Here is a 20,057-nt window from a genome sequence, read left to right as displayed (position 1 = left end):
GTACAAGTGGAAGTGCCAAGTGAAAATCTGATCCGTACATATGTAGTTATCTACCATGGATAGTCTATATTTCAAATTTTACTTAAACTAGAGATCATATCCATCTGATATTTGGACATTAAAATGACGGTGTAAAACAGTTAATGATTAAATACGCAGTGGGATAAGCCGTAGAAATGTAATGGATGGGATTCTCTGACTATCTATTTTTTTTAAACGTAACCAATCGTCCTGTGCCATTATACGGGTGGACCCGATGGATAATTCACTCGCCGGGTGTAATTGGAGAATCGATCTGCGAGTTTACAGTTCTTCCGAGTCTACCGTATCATCTAAACTAGTGCAAGCCTTCATGAACCCCAGTCGCGTGCGGAGCGCCGCGCATCCTTCACGCGTGTGCCCGGCGGAATCCGGCATATAATCAGGTGAGACTTGTGTGCGAGTAGATCGGCCCCCTTGTAGAAGAGAGGGACGGCTGGCATTTGTATTTTACGTACAGCGACCCACCTGAGGGAACCGGCTGCGATTCTTAGGCGAGAAGATCTGAACACTGTGGCCCACACGAGTGTGAGCTTTGTTCTTCACGACCCGCACGTGGATTAGCCGTTACCCGGGTTACAGGTCAGTGGGTGTTACCTAACCGTGCGGGTCATTCATCTTTTTTCCATCTCATTTTAAGGATAGTGGTGATTAACCACTAAAAACTTTTCATAGCCCAAAAAAGTTTTGGATCGAGCTGATCTTTCTATTTTCACTTCATTCAAATCTTCTTGACGTCATCAACAGTTTGGATTTCCAATAACCAATAGGAAAACCTTACAATGGCCCTTTGAAATTTTTTAAGGTAAGATGTTTCTTGTCGTGTCGTCCACCTTAGATTTAGATCTGGATAATTTTTGAAACCGATCATAAAATAAGCTAGAGAAACGGATGGGCAGCATGGATATCAATGTGGGCCCCACGATAAGAGTTACACCCACTACACTACTATTATCGGACGCGGATTAGATACTGACAGGACTGACTACTGAAGTGACGTCATCAAGTTCCGTGGGATCCACCATGATGTATTTGTTGTATCCACACCGTCTATCCATTTGGAGAGATTATTTTAGGATATTAGAGAAAGAACGAATCAATCCAAAGCTCGAGTGGACCCACCAAAGAAAACAGTGAAGAGAGTGACGCCCGCCGTTGAAACCTTCCTAAGGTCCACTATGATGTTTATCTAAGATACATGGTCATAAGTTAAGACAGACATGAAAGAAAGGAAATTGATGGAAAACTTTTGTGACCCTTAGAAATTTGCAAGGGTAATCTTTATTTTCTTCACTGTTTTCCATGTTGGGTCCACTCAAGCTTTGGATCTGAGTAGTTCTTTGTCTCATGCCCTAAGTTATATCTCCAGATGGATGGACGGTGTGGATTCAACACATACATCATAGTGGCTCCCATGTAACTAGGTGACGTAACTTTGTAAGCGAGTCTCGCTACTCAACCTGTTAGTAGCTAATCCGCGTCCACTGTTTTCCTGGTAACACTCAATCTACTCCCCTAATCCTCACTGCAGCCCCACATTAGCAGGTGGTATCTTAAAATAAATAAGACACCTGTCCATGTCGGAGATGAAATACGTGTTAACGAGAAATACCTTGATACTCTAGATAAGTGTGATAGATGATAGACAAGCAATTAGAAATTACCAGGACACTGCGTATATATATGAAATATAAGCCGAACAGTCAATTAATAGCTACAGTCCCAGATATGATAGGATCTAAAACATACTTCTAATGGATTGTCTAATTATTAGATTGCGTGACATTCATTGGACGCTCAAGAAAGAAAAATATCCTACAGTTTGGTTTTAAGAAATAAGTGTCCATGATTCAGTGGTTAGTATTTTATATATATATATATATATATATATTTTGCATGTTAGTACACCCACGGTCAGTTCACACTTCACTATTAGCCACCCCCAACAGGGAATCGATACCAAGACCTTAGTATTGAAACGAGGTATCTTTTACTCAATCTACCACTTGAGCTATGGATCTAGGTGTAGTCGTCAGGATTGTACCACCAATATTAATTTGGAACAACGGTGGGTTACACAATTTAGTTGGTTTAATTTGGGGTGAGGCATGACATTTCTAAGGGATAATTTAAGCCAATAGTCTCGTTGTGTTATGTTATATTGGCTTTAGCCCTCTCTCTCCAAAATTAATATATTTTGCCTCGAGGTAACCTCTTCATTTTTCTCCAAATGAAAATGCACATGTTTTTTGGTATAGCGGGCCCTTGTTTCAAAAAAATGGAAGGGTTTTTCAAATATAGTGAATGTGGGTCCCACTAAACATAAATGGGCTCACCTCTTGGTCAATTCGTACTATTCATTTTAATCAGACAATCATAAACTATAAATAAATATTTTTCTATTTTTGAAAAGAAAAACTCTATGGTCGACAATAACATTAACGATGTTTGTTAATTCTGAACTATTTCCTCCAATGTAGTCCATCTGTAATAAACTTTGCCCTTAAAATTAGGCTGATAATACAAAATTAAAACCTCTTTTATGTGAATGGGTTGAATTTGCTTCATGACAAGCGAGTGGGCCCTATATAAGATGTGGGATGGTTCTTATGTGAGGCCATTGTTGTATGAAGGCCAGTTGGCCTTTTTCTTCTTTTCTTTTTTATTTTTATTTATGAGGGGGAACCACACAACATCCAAACCTCCACAATGGTTGGTAGTTGTGTGGAATTCCAGGGAAGGTTCAATGAAGCTTAATATACTGTTTGGGCCGAAAACGATGAGTTATTTTAAAGTTTTTCCACCACTTTTCGACGTATAAGCTATGACGGCCAAAGATATATTCTTTTATGTATTATGTTTGTTTTTGTTAGTGGGTATCAATGGTGGGAGTTTGTGAAAGGGATAAGGGTGTGGTAGTCCCTTTATAGTTATTTTTTTTTAATATGAATTGTGAGAGTTTGTGAAAGTGAGGAAGGTGTGGAAGAATGTTATAATGGAAGAATGTTTTTAATGAATGAATTTAATAATTGATGAATGTTGTAATGGATGAATGTGATGAACGTTGGAATGGATGAATATTGTAATGGATGATTGTCATTGTGCATGAATTTTTATAATGAAATAATGTTGCAATGAATGAATGTTGTATGGTGAATCACCAATATTCACAGTGGATCGTCAATATTCATAATGGGTCATCAATCCCACGAAAACTGTCATAATTCCTTCATTACATGTTCGACTAGGGTGATCTTATGCCCGTTGGAAAGTTAATTTGATGAACTTTTAAATAACTTTAGAATTATCTCATTTGAAAACTATTTAATAGCCTAAAAGTGAGCCCAAAATTCATCATAATTGTGGGGTTATCGATCCCACGAAAATAACCATAACTCCCTTATTACATGTTCGATTGGAGTAACCTTGTACTTATTTGAAAAATAATTTGATGAACTTTCAAATGACTTTATAATCATCTCATTTGGACACCATTTTATAGACCAAAGTGAGCATAAAGTTTATCATGATATGATCCATGCCATAATAAACTTTGGACTCACTTTTGAATTATTAAATGGTATTCAAATAAGATGATTCCAAAGCCATTTAAAATTTAATCAAATTATCTTTTCAATGAGTACAATATCACCATAATCGAACATGTATCGAAGGTGTTATAATTATTTTTTGTGGAATCAATAACTCACAGCCATAATGAACTTTAGGCCCACTTTTGTGCTATCAAATGATGTCCAAATGAGATAATTCCAAAGCAATTTAAAATTTTATCAAATTAGCTTTCGAACGAGCACAAGATCACCCCAATCAAACATATGACGAGAGAATTATGGTCGTTTTTGTGATATCGGATACCCATAGTGATTATCTGTGAATATCAACAATCCATAATGAATATTGATGATCCACACCGAATATTAGTGATCCACCATATAACATTTTTCATTACAAAAAATTATTTGTTAAACGTTCAACAATCATCTATTATAATGTTCATCATATTCATCCATTACAATATACTTTCATTACAAAATTCATTAATTAAAACATTTCTCCATTACAAAAATTCATCCACTACAATATTCTTCCTTTACAAACTTTCATCACTCATACTTAACTAAAAAAAAGCTACAAAGGGACTACCACACCCTCCTCCCTTTTACAAACTTTCATCATTCATACCTAAAAAAAAAAAAAACTACAAAAGGACTACTACTTCCTTCTCCCTTTTACAAACTCTTACCATTAATATATACCAACAAAAACAAACAAAACACAAAAAAGAACTTACATTTAGCCGTCATAACTTTTATGTTTGAGAGTGTAACAAAAGAACTTTTTAAAAAACTCTTGTTTTCGTTCCAAAAAGTATATTAAGCTTCACCAAACCTTCGTCCTCCCCCCCCCAAATAAATAAATAAATAAAGGGAAAAAAAAAAAAAAAAAGCCAAATGGCTTTCCTTCATCGATGGCCCCATATAAGAACCCATTCTACATTTTATATGAGGACTATTAGCTTGTCGTAAAGTAAATCTAACTCATCCACATGAAAGAGATCTTAATTTCATGTCATTGGACCAAGTTTGAGGACAAAACTCATCACAGATAAACCACACCAAATGAAATAGTTTAAAATTAATGAACAATGTTAATATCATTTTGATCACGGAGTTCTTCTTTTCAAAAACAGAAAAACATTCTTTTGTGGTTCGCAGTTGTCTAATTAAAATAAAACAGCTTAAATCAACCAATAAGTGAGCTCATTCATAATTTAGTGAAACCCACAATCACTACTTTGAAAAGTCTTTTCATCTTTGGAAACGAGCCCGAAGAGCGTATGGTAGGGGAACATTTTCATCATTAAGAAGATTGAAAGTATGTCATTGATACTTAAAAAGTTTATGTTTGGAAATAAGTGGCTAAAGCTAATAACACATTTTACCTTGGGGTTATTCGCCTAAAGACCCAATTTCTCAAGCATCATACGCAGCTAGAGTGTCAAATAACTCCTCGCACGTGGGTACGAGTGACAAGTTCACACATGTGAGAACGGACAGGAAAAATCACGTCGGTAACTTCACACATGCGAGAGGCGAGTACCAAAAGAAAGTGTATTCGCTTGAGTAAACGTGTCAGGGACATCTCTTAAGGGGAGCAAACCGGCGAGACCGGACCGGGTTCGTTTGGGTCGTAATCTCGGATTTTGTATTGGTTGGACCGAGCCAATTCAAGCTTTTGATTTTCTGCAGCCCAGCCCAGGGCCCATTTGCCGCTTGAATTAGATCCGGACAACGGCATGCAGTCCTCGCCATTTTTTAATGGCGGTGACTCATATACCGTACACCTATGCACAAAAATCCAGACTCTAAAAATAGTAGGCCCCATTTTGTTTTTATGCTGCCCAAAATTACACGGAATGGATGAATTTGGACCCACTATCCATCGATTTGCGGCCATTAATTAGATATTAGTATACTTCAATCAGTTTATTTTCAAGATATGCATCATGATTAGTATGTGGTGGACCAACACGCGTATGCCATGAAACAGTAGGCCCGAAGATCACCCTTTTCGCTCATCAGGTGGTCCAGACCATTGGAATCAATGATCAACGGACGGTACGCTCAGCATACAGTCGAGCCCACCTAGTTAGCGGATCAGATTGATTTTCGATCATCTAAATCTTCATGGTGGATTCTACTGTTTTAATGGGACTGATGTCCTTCACAGCTGGCATGTGTCAGTTCTCTTTACAAAAATGGCAAGAGAAGACTCCTATGACAAATCACCACCATTTAGAGAACCGTGGTGTGGAACTCTTGTCCGACTATCCAGACCATCCGAATCAAGGGGCATATCGTGGATGGAGCATATTCTAAAATTACACTGATCAACCAATTCTAGCATTCAATTAGCGACAATCCAACGGACAGTTGAAACTAAAATGGTGAATGGTTCATTTTTCATGGGCAAGATCAGATGGTTACTATCATCCAATGCAATCTTTGGGTTATGCTCTATCCATAATTGAGTTACCAATTTGGACGGTTTGGATTGTCATATAACTATTCCATGGGTATGGTTTGAAGAGTCACCACCATTTGTAAGTCGAGAAAGCACACTGTTTTTAATAAAACCACATGTATTTCAAGTCATATTTTGTAAATGACGAAAATGCTCACGGTTAATAACCTAACTAACCCAAACGACTTTTAGCTACCCATTTACTATGTGATCCAACCCGTTTATTTGCTTATTCACGTTAGGATGAGAGCAGCACACAAACCTCTGGGCCTCGACCACTATATCTTACAATGTGGGGCCGAAATGGATGGATGTTGTTGTGGATGTCATGGAAACATCTGCACCATCTCATTGCCCCAACGTAAAACTGTGCAGTGTCTGTGGCAAAACTCTGCGGGCCCACCATGATGTATGTTTTATCCATTAATTTTGATAGATCATTTTACCGCATGAGCCCAAAAATGGGGTAGATCCAAACCTCGCGTGGACCACACTGCAGGAAAAAGTGGAATAATAACGCCCACTGTTTTGTGGTGTGGTCCACTTGAGATTTGGATGTGCATCATTTGGGGGCCCATGCGCTAGAATTATCTGAAAATATTGAATGGACAGTGTTTTTAATATATATATGAGTCATGCTCACCTACGCACCTACTCACGTGCGCACCTTTGCACACGTGTCATGGGTGTATAATCTGAACGGTCCATGTGATGCGGAATCCCATGAAACCCTACAACACAAATTTTCACTCTGATCGAAAATTCTTGTGAGCCATAGCAAAGAGAAATGCAAATCAAGGGAGGAAACTGTTTTCATTTTTCATGGCCCACCAAAGCTTTGGATCAAAGTAAAACTTTGGGCCCGGGGGTTTCATGAGGTGCTGCTTCACATGGACAGTTCAGATTTTGGATCCCCATCACGTATGATGGGTTCTCAAAAAAGTTCGCACCAGTTCCATGTGAACCGGTGCGCAGGTTAGCATTTCCATATATATACACATGCACACACACCCCTGCACAATCATGCTGTAGTGGGATTTCACCACCTATGGATACCGAACCCTTGACCGGGTGTTGAAACTCCTAAGAGTCTACCACCGGAGCAAGAGCAAGGATCCAATGGACAGTGTGACATAACACACATGATCATGGTGGGGCCAACGGAGTTTTAGCTTGGAAATAAGGTTGAGTACGCACAACTAATGATTATGACTTTACCACTGGTTTTTACACCGAACGCACTGAGTTAACTCTTCATTAATCAAAGTATATGGTTTGAGTTAACTCTTCATTAATCAAAGTATATGGTTTTTAGACCATATGCCTAGAGGTTAAGTATTTAATTTAAATAACTTTGAAAAATAGTTGTTTTTTAAAAAAACAACTAAAGGATAAGCATTTATATGCAAAAAACCCATTTTTAAAAAATAATTATGAACTCTGATGGGAGTTTGCCCTTAAAAAATGGTGATGCACCCAAACACTATTCTTCTGTGAAACCTACTGCTTGGGAAATGGATGATGGAGGGCAGAGTAGAAGATTGCAAACAATCAGATGATCCAAGCCATCCTATCTAGAGACATTCGATTGTCGAATTTTGGGTTGTTAGGTCCGCCTAATTAGTGTTAGACTTTTTGGGCAATCCCATCCACGACCAACGCCACAAAATCAACGTCTTGAGTTTACCTAACCAGATTCTCCCATCCAAAATGTCCAATTGATTAGATGGTGAGTATTAGATGACTAGGGTGAAGAAATAAGCATTCTGTTGATCATCGAGATATCTCCTGCTTAACCACATAAGCTTAAAGAGTATTTTATGTGGACAGTCCACTTCTGAATTGATGGAATTCCCACATGAGAAAATAAAATTAAAAATTTTAAATAAAATAAAATTTTAAAAAAAAAAAAAAAAAAATAACCTCTCACACCATCATATAGGAAAAGTTACGAAAAACACATGAACTACATGCTTATATTATTGTTTTTTGAAAGACAACTACATGCTTATATTATACATGATTTATTGACCAAACATGGCCCACATTCTATAACATCCAATGGATCAGACAATGATTGCTATGAACTTCATTTGTCATCTAACATTCAATGATCACATGCAGTTTTTTCGTTCTTTTTAAAATTTAATAAAAAAATACTAACATTGTTTTTCATTTATACTGAGGTATTCATTTCTTCATTCATCTGGTACATAAGCAATCACACGGTGGTTTTAGGTTTGATCTTGCCACTGGAACCCTCGTTTTCTTCAGTGCAGGAGATCAATATGCCTCATGGATTTCCTCTCTTACATTGAACCATACGCTTTTCACTTAATCTTGTTTTAGTTTCATGACATTCTGTGCAACCAAATGCACCCCTAATCTGAAAAGTATTTGAATCCATGAAGATTGGGCACACGGTCTGTCAGGAAATTCCTAGATGGAAAAATGGCACTGTACTTTGCTTGTGGATATGTGGAATGTACAGGCTCAGAGGAATAGCAGGGTCTTTAGAAATCCTAGTCACTCATCTACGGCCACCTTCTCTAAAGTTCTGATTTGTTTTAGGGATCGGGCACCGTGAGGGGTCTCGGCTTTTTTCTTTTTTGGGGGGGGCGTGGCCTAGGTGTTGGCTGCTTCTGTCTTGTTGTTTGCCATCTCTGGGTGTCTTCTCCCCTTTCGTTTTTCTTTGTTTTTTCCTGTTCCCTTCCTGTAGCTTCTCTGGGAGTCCTGCTGCCTTTTTAAATAAATTTCTTATCTTTAAAAAAAAAAAAACCACACATTGGGTACCTTTCCTTCACCCTCCCACTTAAATGAAATGGACGGAGCTAATCTATCCAACTCGACAGTGGCCTTTCTGCACGTGAAGAGGTCCTTAAAACTTTCATTTTCCATTGCCTTCTAATTCATTTGCCCTAAGATTTTGTTCATCTTAGCAATCAGCACTGGGTCCCATGATTCAGATCATTCCTACATCCAAAGCTTTGCAGATTCTAACTTGCATTAGGTCCTTTACATTTAGTTCTACATCAACAAAGATCATCACTTCGAATAAGACAAACAAAAATTCAGTAAAACACAGGTTCTGCTCCTCTACTTTGAAGGCAGCAAGCCATCTCAACACCTACACTAGAATGGGAAAATACACTTCCCAGCTCTAATAAATGCCCGTCAATCCATCTCTTGCCTTATTATTCGCACCAACATAGCCATTCTCCATTTTCAAATGAAAATGCATATGTATAACCCCCCAAAGCAAGTACCTGGTTTTGGACCGGCGGTTTTCCAGTGTCTATGAATTCAGTGGATTCCTGTTCACATCCTTGTATAGAAGGTACCGTGACCGGGTTTTCCCAAGTGCTGCATACCTGAAAATTGTGTAAATAAATGTAGTAAGCTAAGCTATTTGGGGCAACTCAGAGCTTAACAAGCAAACCTCGCTGATAGAAGTTAAAGGGCATTCTAAGATCAAGGATAACACTCTTACCATTGAGGTACAAATGGTGCCATCCAAATCACATCGCCCGCTTGAACTGGGTACCTAATTTCAGAAGCAGCGACGCAACTCGTGAGAATGTATTGCCGACCTTTTCAGCACCAGATGCACTTAATTTATTAAAAAAAAATGCAGTTCAAAACAGAAGAAATGGAGTGATAGACAAGCATTTGAAAACGACGTGTTTGACTTGGACACTAAGTGCACCCATCTCCAAGGAATTTGAAGTGGGCATCTAGGGTAAGTGAAGAAATGATAATATTATGTGAGACGAAGACCAAATACCATATTTAATGCCTTTTTCTTCTTGCTATAGGCACAAGAGTGTATGACTTAGCCAATTATTAATAGTCAGCCTTTTTCTTTTTGTCTTTTTTTCTGGTTGGTTGGGTGGTTGTGGGTGGGGGGACGATGAATCAGGCAGGCTTCCCATTTTCCTCCTTTTTCTTCCCAAATAGCAAGTGATATAAAAACAGCACTTGCCACCCTTATCTTACTTGCGGCAGAGCACATCCAATCTGCTGCAGAAGTTGGAAACTTTTGAATATTATGTCTGTTTGGAAATAATATGAAGTACAGATAGTTCTTCCACTCTGCTGGCTACCAAACTGAGCAACATCTGTGGAAAAAAATACAGCAAAGTGAACATGTTCATAGACATTCTACTTATCAAAAAGAATGTTAATATACGCATCCAACCAGAAACCTTCATGGAAATATAGCATAGTAAAACTTATGCAGAAAGCTCTTCCATTCTGCTGGTTGCTAGTCCTGCACTTATAGATTCTTGCAAAATCAACACTACCGTGGAGGATACATGATCAGATGTTAGCTGATCACAACAAACACTTACTGCCATGATTGCAAGGATCAAGTCAATCATTAGAAACCAAATGGTTTTTTTTTTTTGTACGATTGATAAGATCGTGTTCTTAGTTGCTTTCAATATGCATATGAAAAGGCAATACTGCCAAGGGGGGGAATTCCTTCCAAGGGACGACAGATTTAAATTTACTAGGACATGCATTTTCTAAGTAGAAATATCATTTCAACCTATTATAGGAGCATAACGAAATTCTTATAACTTCATAGATACCATTTATAGGGATGACAAGCTGCAAGACAGTTCCAATGATCCTTAGGGGAGAGAGCAAGAATAACACAAAAATCAAAACTATTTGACATATAGATGATGAAAACATGCACCAAGATATGTCATCTGATGTTTGATCAAACTCTACGATTTCAGTAATCGTGCATCAAAGATCATAAATGAAAAGAAAAGCTAGCCGTTTTTTTTCTGAATTCCTTTCTTAACAAGGGCAATAGAAACCTCAAAGTATTTCCCTCCAGGCTCAAAACACATCCTTACCAGCTGTCACCCAAGCGATAGATACCCTGTCCCTCTAAAAGCAACAAGCCATGCTGATTATAGTGTACCTCCTGCTCCAACGCACAATGAAACAAATAACCACATTATTGATTTCAACTACTTCTGTTTATGTTAACAGCATCCTTAGGATAAAGTGAGCAGGACTGTAATGAGAGGCCTTTTAAAGGACTCCTTCAGAAAGGAATCAGTTGCAAGTTGCCACAATCAGCAAATAATTCGAAGAAACAAGAAAGAGATGAAATTAAACAGACCTTCACATTAAGATACTCTCCAGGTTGGAAATCCATGATCTGCAATATGGGTGCACAAAACACTAAGTTTTTTTTGCGGCAGAGAGAGAGAGAGAGAGAGAGAGCAATCATCTTCATATAATTTTAGCATGCAGGTCTCAGCCTCTCAGGTAAGCTGTATGTCTGGAAATGCAAAGAATTTAACACACTGGGCTGTGTGCAATAAAACTCAACTAAACTAGAAAGAAGAGTAACTTCACCACTATATATGATTCATTGCCTATGGGGCTTGAATAATGTTTTAAATATCGACGATATCAGCTGATATATCCCACGATATATCTTGTATCCCACCCATGCGATACAAAACGCACGGGTAGTGCCGATATATCCCACCTATTCGATCCAGTGAGCATTTTTTATTTTCGATTCATGTTTTTGTTGTAAATCACATTAAACTAGTGTCAAATTGTTACAAATATATGATTCTTCATATTTTCCATTAAAAATCATGCATTTGGAACTTCGATTTCGAGATTTAGGGGAGATGGGTCAAGTTGTGGAAAATTGAGAAAAATCAAAATTTCTCAATTTCTCGCAAATCAGTCACAATCTTTGTATCCAAACACAAAATTAAACATGCATGTAACCTGATCTAGTGATTCTTCTTTTGCTTTTGAATGTATTGTTTGTGTTTCCATACACGTCTTCTTATGTTTATAAATTATATGAATAGACTTTAAATATACTTGTATCAGTTCAGTTGGAAAGTGCATATATTAGGACCCCATACAAAGGAAACCCTTATTATGTGCATTTTTTTTGTAATGTTTTGATTTCTAAGTGTGTATTGATGTCTTTTTCAACAATCCTTAAAGTTTCATCGAAAAATTTGACCAATTTCCCAATGTTCCTATGTTTCCCAACAATGGCGATACATTATGCAATACAACCGATATATCCCATACAATAACTGATATGTATCCGTATCCCAAGGGTGCGATACATTACGCGATAACAATATTTAAAACATTGGCCTTGAACTGCCTTAGAATGAGCACGCAGACATAAATTACCTGTATTTTAAAGTAGTTGAAGGAAAATTTCTAATCTATTGAGTTATGCATTCAGATGTTGCAGCTCCTTACCATGTAGGAGCCATCTCATGTGTACTTGGTTTAAGGACCTCATAAGGTATGGGTAATACAAGTCAACCATGAGGGTAACATATACAAATGGAACGCTTTACATACATATCTTATATAGCGTCACTTTGTCAGCTGCACAGACCTAAAGGGTTCTTATTGCCTATATCTTATGTGGCATCATTGGCTATGTCAACTGCATGGGCCTAATGCATTCCTACTTCCATTTTCACTTCATTGGTTTAACAAATTTGCATCTCCAACCGCAATGTCTTTTCATCAAAAGTATCATAAGTCTTGAGACTAATTCATAGAAATTCTTCATAGCCACATACAAGAAACCCTTTAGATACAGGAAGTCAGGAACTCATACATGCATGGAACTTAAGAATATCATATATTCCAGGTGAATAACTTAAGTTGCAAAAGTAAAATATAGCTGGTGGTAGGCAGCAACAAGTAATACGGAGATGTTTAAGTTATAAATGGCTCACATGGATATTGAAGTCATATGGAGCTGAGACAGGCAGCAGTTTCCGAAGTTCAAAAACCTGAAAACAGATGAACAGAAAAGTCACAGAAACTATTTGCAGAAACAGATAGTGCAGCCAAATAACGACTTTTAAAAGATAACAATAAGAATATGATCTTTAGAACCAATAATATGTACAAGAAAGTGTGCTCAATGGAAGTGTAGTAATCCCTTCACAGCATTAGATGACTTCAAAGGGTATGTTTGGTTGCACCAAATTTCACTAAATATCATGAAATTCAGCACCAAATTAGACTGATTAATCATGAAATTTCATGATATTTGGTGAACCAAACGCACTCTAAAGGATGAGAAATTCAAAGAAGTACCTCGCCTGGAGTTTCAAGAAGTGGCTGCTTGTCCGTTGAGCCAACAATCAATTCAGAGATATGTTTTTCCAAAACTGAGTACCTAGTTAAGAAGAAAATTTTATTTGTTGACAAGTGTGATTTAAATTTTGAAAGTATTAAAAAAGATATGGAATGATGACTTCAGTTCTGAAACGTATAAACAAACAGATAGGAATGATATGGAATGTATTGTTCCTGAGTTTAGAAAAAATAAAAATAAAGGGACTGGACCATTCTTAGATTTACTTAGATGGTCTGTAAAATGGACTCACACCCTCAGCAGATGAGGGTTTACAGAATTGGTATCATCACCACCAAGGAAAAAAAATGGCATATATTTAAGATGTAACAAAAAGAAAAGCTTTCCGAATCAGTTGCATGAGTGGCCATTAAGAAAAAAGTAACCATAACAAGAGGCAGGATAGGGTAGTTACAGTGCAATTGCATTCTCTAGGCGAACAACAATCAAGAGGAAGTGAGAGAACATGTCAATTCATGCATGATTTCAACAGGATATGAGAAACTAAAACCTTCGCTCAAATATAACAAGGGTGGCTGATGTGTCACACTTGAGAGAATGTTCAAAATTCGCAGGTAGATATGCAAACGAGTCCACCTGCAGTTCAATCACAAACATCATAATCAGTCCTGATAGGGAACAACTACATATATGTACACATGCATGTCCATATACTTCTACATAGTTTCGTATATCATCACCAATATGAGTGCCCATAGCGATAATCAATCCCCATCAAAAAACAGGGATCATATAAAATTTAAGATAAACCTATTCCCATCTAGGAACAGTCACCCATAGGAAAACAAGAACAGTTGAAGGGATCTTACAAGCAGTCTGTGGCTGATTCCAGACGCATTTGATAGTACCACAGTGCCCATGACCACAAACAAGAACCTGGATGCATGGGTAATAGAATATAAGTTGAAAGGAATTAAATGGTTACTGCCAGAGATTCAAAAATGATGCAATACGAGTATATGACCTGAAAATATTCTGAAAATGGACAGGAGTATAGAGAAATCTTGAGTGGTGATGAGAAGAGAAAGAAACATGGAAGCAGACAAGTATGGAGGAAAATGGATGAGAAAATGGCGTAAATCAGGCTGGAAGTATATGGTGCATAGATAACAAACAGTTCATGGATCTGTATGCAAGTCTTAGAATGAGCACTGCATTTGAAACTCAAGTCACAATGCACGAAAACAAGCAGGCAAAGATACCAAGGTGATTACTCTTTAATGAATGTGAAATAGTAAATGAGGTAAAACCTGCATGCAGATACCAGGCAAGTGTGGGTTGCAAAGCAGTTTTCAGTAATCATGAAAATGGATTGTATACTGTGAGCATGGGTGTCAAAGAAATGTGTGCTGCAGAAACCGATTGAGACGAGAAAAGAAGACTATGCACCTTTCAACATCCCGTGGAGGTAGTGCTGACTTTGAGTTGTCTGCATGGGCAGAATCATTGATTAGATCCATACACAGGAGAAAGAGAACAAAGCAAACACGACAACTTTGAATTCTTTGAATGGATAGAAAGATCCAAACACAGGAAGTAAATAATAAAAAAAAAAACAACTAGTACAACAACAAATCAGTATTGCTAGGCCAGATGCCAGACCAAGTTGCACATAACTTCAGTAGATCTATTGAAAACTTAAAAATAAAGGAACCACTATTTACCCACCTTCTTTGATGGATCCACATTTTCCTTCTACTCTTTGGTAATTACAACTATTGTACTATTGTATTGTGATAGTACAAGTGTACAACGCGTGCCGCTGTGTCACCAAAAGTAGGAGAAAAAAAAAAGGTGTAGCTATCAAACTGGGTGGGTGTCAATATCATTCTGCCACAAAATTTCAAAGTAATTGACATATGAACAACATAATGCATGCTGCATACAAAATAAATAACATCAGACCTTGCATATTTGCCAAGTACATTACAAAATGCGAGCCCATTGCTGGTGTGATTAGATAAGCTCCCAAGGTATTCGTCCTGCAAAAGAGGAGAGACCAAAACATAAAAAGGATTACGACACAAAAAAAAAAACTTCCGGTGACTCTAATCAGCAGCCAAAAAATCAGCAGTAAATCAAAGATACCAGTCTGGTAGAGGGCTGAATACATGACTTTCAGGTGTAATTACAGCATGGTCTCTTTTAATCACACTGCGAGTGAAACCAGGTAAGTCTGCCAGGCAATAAAACAGAAACCTTTAGTTTTTCTTTTCTTTTCCTTTCTTTTCTATTCTTTTTTTTTTTTTTTTCCTTTTGTGTGTGTGTGTGTTTGTTTGTTTTTGTGTGTGTGTGCGTGCAAAAGTTAAAATAAGAGCTGAAGTTGTATCATTGAATGTTTACATGATTTGAAACCCCAAGAAATAAGGTGATCGTGGTTTGGTAATTAAAGATTTACATGATACGTAACGTTTATAGAGATACATCTCTCTGTGGGTGCATATGTATAAGTGTATGTATATATGAGCATGTACATGTGTATTACTGCATTATCTATCCATAGTGAGTGGGCTGTTTTTAAATACACTAGAACCTTAGGGGCCGTTCGGGTGCCACTGAAGAACTTTTTTTGTCTACTTTTTCATAAAGTAGCCTGAAAAATGCATGTGTATAGAAGACCAACACCTTATGGGTTGTTCGGCTGTTTTTACATGCATGTCCTTTTCGAACGAAAAGTTCCGCTCCTGAAAGAAGACCAGCAATCCAGTTTCAACATACAGTGTGGCCCACCTGGATATTGGATCGGCCAGATTTTTGGGTCATGTAGTATCAATGGTAGGAGACACCAGCTAACAAATGGTTAAAATCATGCCTAGCTGGGCCATGGTGGCACATGCAGCTAGTGCCAAATCAACGATCAGAAAAAAAAAATTACTTAAACCTGGAAGAAGTACAGGGTCATGTTTTCACAGGCAATTTTTTATTTTTCAGGCAAGACAGGCACAGCGTCTTGACCAACTACTTTAATAGTCTTTGCTGGCACCCAAAATAACCCTGAGATGCTGTTGTTTGCAGCGTTGCAGCTGGTGTAAGATAGCCCAAGTCCAGCCCGCATTGGTCTGGTATGAAATGAGCCTCAAGGCCCATGAGTTGGACCAAGGCTGGAGTAATAGGCCCAATAAATGATTGGGCTGGACATGAACTTCCATCTAACTGAAGGCCCACCAAGGAGAACAGCCCCGAGTTACTTGACATTTGTGCATGTAGTATTTGCCTGGCATGCACAGCCATATTCCTTAGGGCCCATTTGATAATTGGGAAACCGTGGAAAAAGAAAGTAAAAGTGGGATCATTATTGTTTTCTCTCGTTTGATTTGCAAGGGGAATCATGAATTCCTAATGTAAGCATTACACTTTTCCATTTCTACAATTCTCAAGTACAAAATCCAAGGTGAGGTGAAGTGAAGATTCCCACTTTCAAATCAAACATCCAACTTAAAATGGAATCCCTTGGAATCGATTCCTCAAGTGTCTTGGGAAATAATGATTATGGATTCCTTTATTTTCCCATGGATTATCACCTATCAAACAAGCCCTTAGATATTGGGTTGGGCTGTGCATGGACTCAAGCCCTTCATTTATAAATTCGACATGCTTCAGCATGGCTTGCAGGATCAGTATTGTTTTGCAAGAATTCATCCAAGTCTTCTGATTTGCCAAGAGAAGTCGCAGCATTAGACCAGTAAACATCCAATGTATTGAAGTTTAAGCCCAGAAAACGTGTAATAATCAGTTACTTCAAAGTGGCTTTCTCTAGTAACAAATGTGTTTCTTTTTTATCAGAAAAAACTCAAAAAATAAGAACATATAAATAAGTATATGAGCATGGCATGTAGCCGACCCCATTCGTTGGGATAAGGCTTAGACGATAGATGATGAGCACAGCATGTAAGAGTTCCTCTACAAGTCCTTATAGAATAAGCTTGTTCTACAAGGGTTGTGCGAGGCCCACCATGGTATGTGTGTGTCATCCAAATTATCCAGCCGGGTCACCCTACCATGAAAGCTGGACGCCCCAAAGATCATGCCCATCCAACCATCATGTGGGTCACCACAAGAATTTTGAATTGTTTGTATGGTTCGCCATTGTCTTCTATAGTGTGGCCCACCTAATGATTGGATGGGCATGACTTTTGGGGCCTCCCGTCGTCATGGTGCGGCTCACTTAACGCAGGGAAATAGAGATGGATGGCATGCACAGACGACGTGGTGGGCCCCACAAGTGTGCATAAGCAGAGGAATAAGTGGGTGAATAACATTTACATGTGGGTGATATCACTAGACATCATCGATGCCATCAATGGTTAAGATGCGCAATGGTTTTCCAAGGCACGACTCCAACAGAATTATCAAAGAATTACCAATATTTCAACTTCTCAGAGGAGTTTTAACTCTAATCGGTTATTGTTCTCTTGTGTGCATGTCCTCAACATACATGCATAAGATACACATGCATACATGCATAAATAAGTACGTACACACATACATAAAAAGGGCATGGAAAAGGGAATTTGGGTGCATCGGTTTCTGACCTTGAAGATGCTCCGGGGAGAGTGTCGGGTTCGTTACTTTCCAGTAGAGAGGTTGCGAGTTCGAGTCCGCCTTCTGATTAGGTACTGAACAGTATCCTTCATCACCCACGGCGCATTGTAGCACTCCTGGAGGAAATCATGGCTAAGAAACTCCGTTGGTCTCGATCAATCGATCAAGAGATAGAAATAGAGAGAGATTACTTACCGAAGAGAAGGAGCAGCGCCTGAATAGCATATACTGATATCTTGGTGTATTCGCGCATCTTTTGCACCTTCACCTCTTCCGTAACAGAGCAATAGCTTTCGGCCTTTTAGAGAGGTGGAAGATGGTATAAAATGGAAGCCGCATTGGTTCCTCGCGTTTGAGGTCCAGCGCTTTTTCTTTTTTTTTTTTCTTTTTTTTTTTTTTTCTTTTTTTTGGTTCCTCGCGTTTGAGGTCCAGCGCTTGCTCCACTGGATTCGGGACCCACCGTGTCCGCATTTGAGTGGACGCGAGTTCCTGTAACAGTTACAGGGAGTTCTGGTCACCCAAATCTCTGTGGGGCCCACCGAGATGTCCACATGAAATCCGTTCTATCCAGCAGTTTCGCCAGCTCTAGAGGGCGCGGCTTCGGTGAATGTAGGTGGATCCCTGACTGTGGGGCCACTGTGATGTCTATTCCTGGCGTCCGTTTTGACGTCTCATTCTCATTTTAGGGCATGATCCTGAGAGTCAGAAGTAAGCGTATACAAATCTTAGGTGAACTGTAGCACTGGAAACAGTGGTGATTGAATACCCACCATTAAAAACTTCTTAGGGACCACCGGAATGTTATTTGCCATCCTAAGGTCGCAAATACCTAAAATGAAAAGATCACGTAAATAACAGCTTCATCTAAAACTTTCGTGGCCCACGGTAAGTTTTTAATAGTCAATCACCAGCACCTCTGTTTCCTGTGAGGTGATCCACCTGATATTTGAATCTGGTTAATGTTTGGAATATTGGACTGAAATGAGCCGTCAAAACGAATGGACAACATAAATGTAAAGCATATACATCATGGTGGGTCCCACAGTCGGATCGACCAAAGCCGTATCTCATGTCAAAGGACGGTCAAAAATGAGAGACTCGGATTGGGAGTGACCCCGCCACTGGTAAAGCTCTATGGGCCCACGGTAATGGTCTATGTGTTTATCGGAAACGGATTGGCTACTCCCCCTGACACCAACCAACGGCTGATGGTCAGTGCTCTATGGGCCCCACTATGATGTATGTGTTTCATCCATGCCGTCCATCAATTTTTAAAGATCATTTTACAGCATGAGACTAAAAATGAGATATATCCCAATTTCAAGTGGACCACATTACAGGAAACAGTGTTGAATGAACGTCAACCATTAAAAACATATTGGGGCCATAGAAGCTTTGGATTAAGCTGATTTTTGTTTTTTCCCCTTCACCTGGGCCTGTATGACCTAATCAACATATTGGATGTCAAATAAACAGTACAGTGGGCCTTAGGAGTATTTTGATGGTCAATATCCAATCACTATTGTTTTCATATGGTGTGGTCCACCTGAGATTTATATCCTCTATTTTTTGGATCAAGCCATAAAATGATTCGTAAAAATGGATGAAACACATACATCATAGTGGGGCCCACAGAGCACCGACCACCAGCCCAGTGCTGGTGGCAGGGGGAGTAGCCAATCCGTTTCCGCGTTTATCCACGTGGTAAGTTCGCGTGAAGCTAATATTTGAGTTTTTCCTTCAGCCAAGTTTTTATGACTTCATGAAGAGCTCGGATGTGAAACAAACATTGCTGTGGGCCCTGAGAAGTTTTCAACCGTGGGCGTTCAGTCCCCTCTGTTCCTATGAGTTGGTCCAATTGATCTTTGGATCTGCCTCATTTAAGACTATCGGCCAATCGTGTCCATCAAAATGAGGACCTTCAATTCGACGGTTAGAAAAACAGCCGAGTCCCCATTCAATTAGAAAATTAAGTTATGTGATTGTCTTGGCCCATCATATGGACAATCTGGAGTTTGTTTTTACCGTTGTCCTGACTTACTATCAACAGCCTGTGCCACCCCTTTGGGGCCCACGTGCGGAGACATTCGCATCACTAGGACCGTTAACATTGTTATTTGCACTTGCCTTTTCCGCACCCACGTGGACCGATAAAAAGTCAGAGTGTATTAACTTGATGAGCTCGATGCTAAGTAGGATCGTGCTCACATTCAAATAAATCTTTCACCACCTTTTCTCAGGG

At 38.8% G+C, this 20,057-nt stretch overlaps 1 protein-coding gene across 3 annotated transcripts; it reads right to left on the bottom strand.

Moving 5' to 3' along the window:
* Window positions 1-9,058: 9,058 nt before the first annotated feature.
* LOC131232932 ((S)-ureidoglycine aminohydrolase) lies at window positions 9,059-18,152 on the bottom strand. 3 transcript variants are annotated; one of them, XM_058229463.1, is made up of 13 exons: window positions 18,011-18,152; window positions 17,806-17,931; window positions 15,362-15,449; window positions 15,179-15,255; window positions 14,663-14,702; window positions 14,083-14,149; window positions 13,764-13,849; window positions 13,213-13,294; window positions 12,846-12,902; window positions 11,228-11,266; window positions 10,956-11,026; window positions 9,575-9,628; window positions 9,059-9,455 (listed from the first exon to the last, which is right to left on the bottom strand). In XM_058229463.1, exons 1-13 carry the CDS (start codon window positions 18,066-18,068, stop codon window positions 9,380-9,382), a joined length of 921 nt encoding a protein of 306 aa, XP_058085446.1. In that variant the 5' UTR covers window positions 18,069-18,152; the 3' UTR covers window positions 9,059-9,379. The 3 variants fall into 3 exon arrangements, with proteins under 3 accessions (XP_058085446.1, XP_058085448.1, XP_058085445.1); XM_058229465.1 differs by having other exon boundaries at window positions 17,806-17,928; XM_058229462.1 differs by having other exon boundaries at window positions 17,806-17,943; window positions 18,011-18,129.
* Window positions 18,153-20,057: the final 1,905 nt, after the last annotated feature.

This window comes from Magnolia sinica, chromosome 18, assembly GCF_029962835.1.
Source record: "Magnolia sinica isolate HGM2019 chromosome 18, MsV1, whole genome shotgun sequence".
In the NCBI taxonomy this organism is placed as follows: Eukaryota; Viridiplantae; Streptophyta; class Magnoliopsida; order Magnoliales; family Magnoliaceae; genus Magnolia; species Magnolia sinica.
The sequence above is the reverse complement of the archived record's forward strand: the minus strand, read 5'-3'. Positions and strand labels throughout refer to the sequence as shown.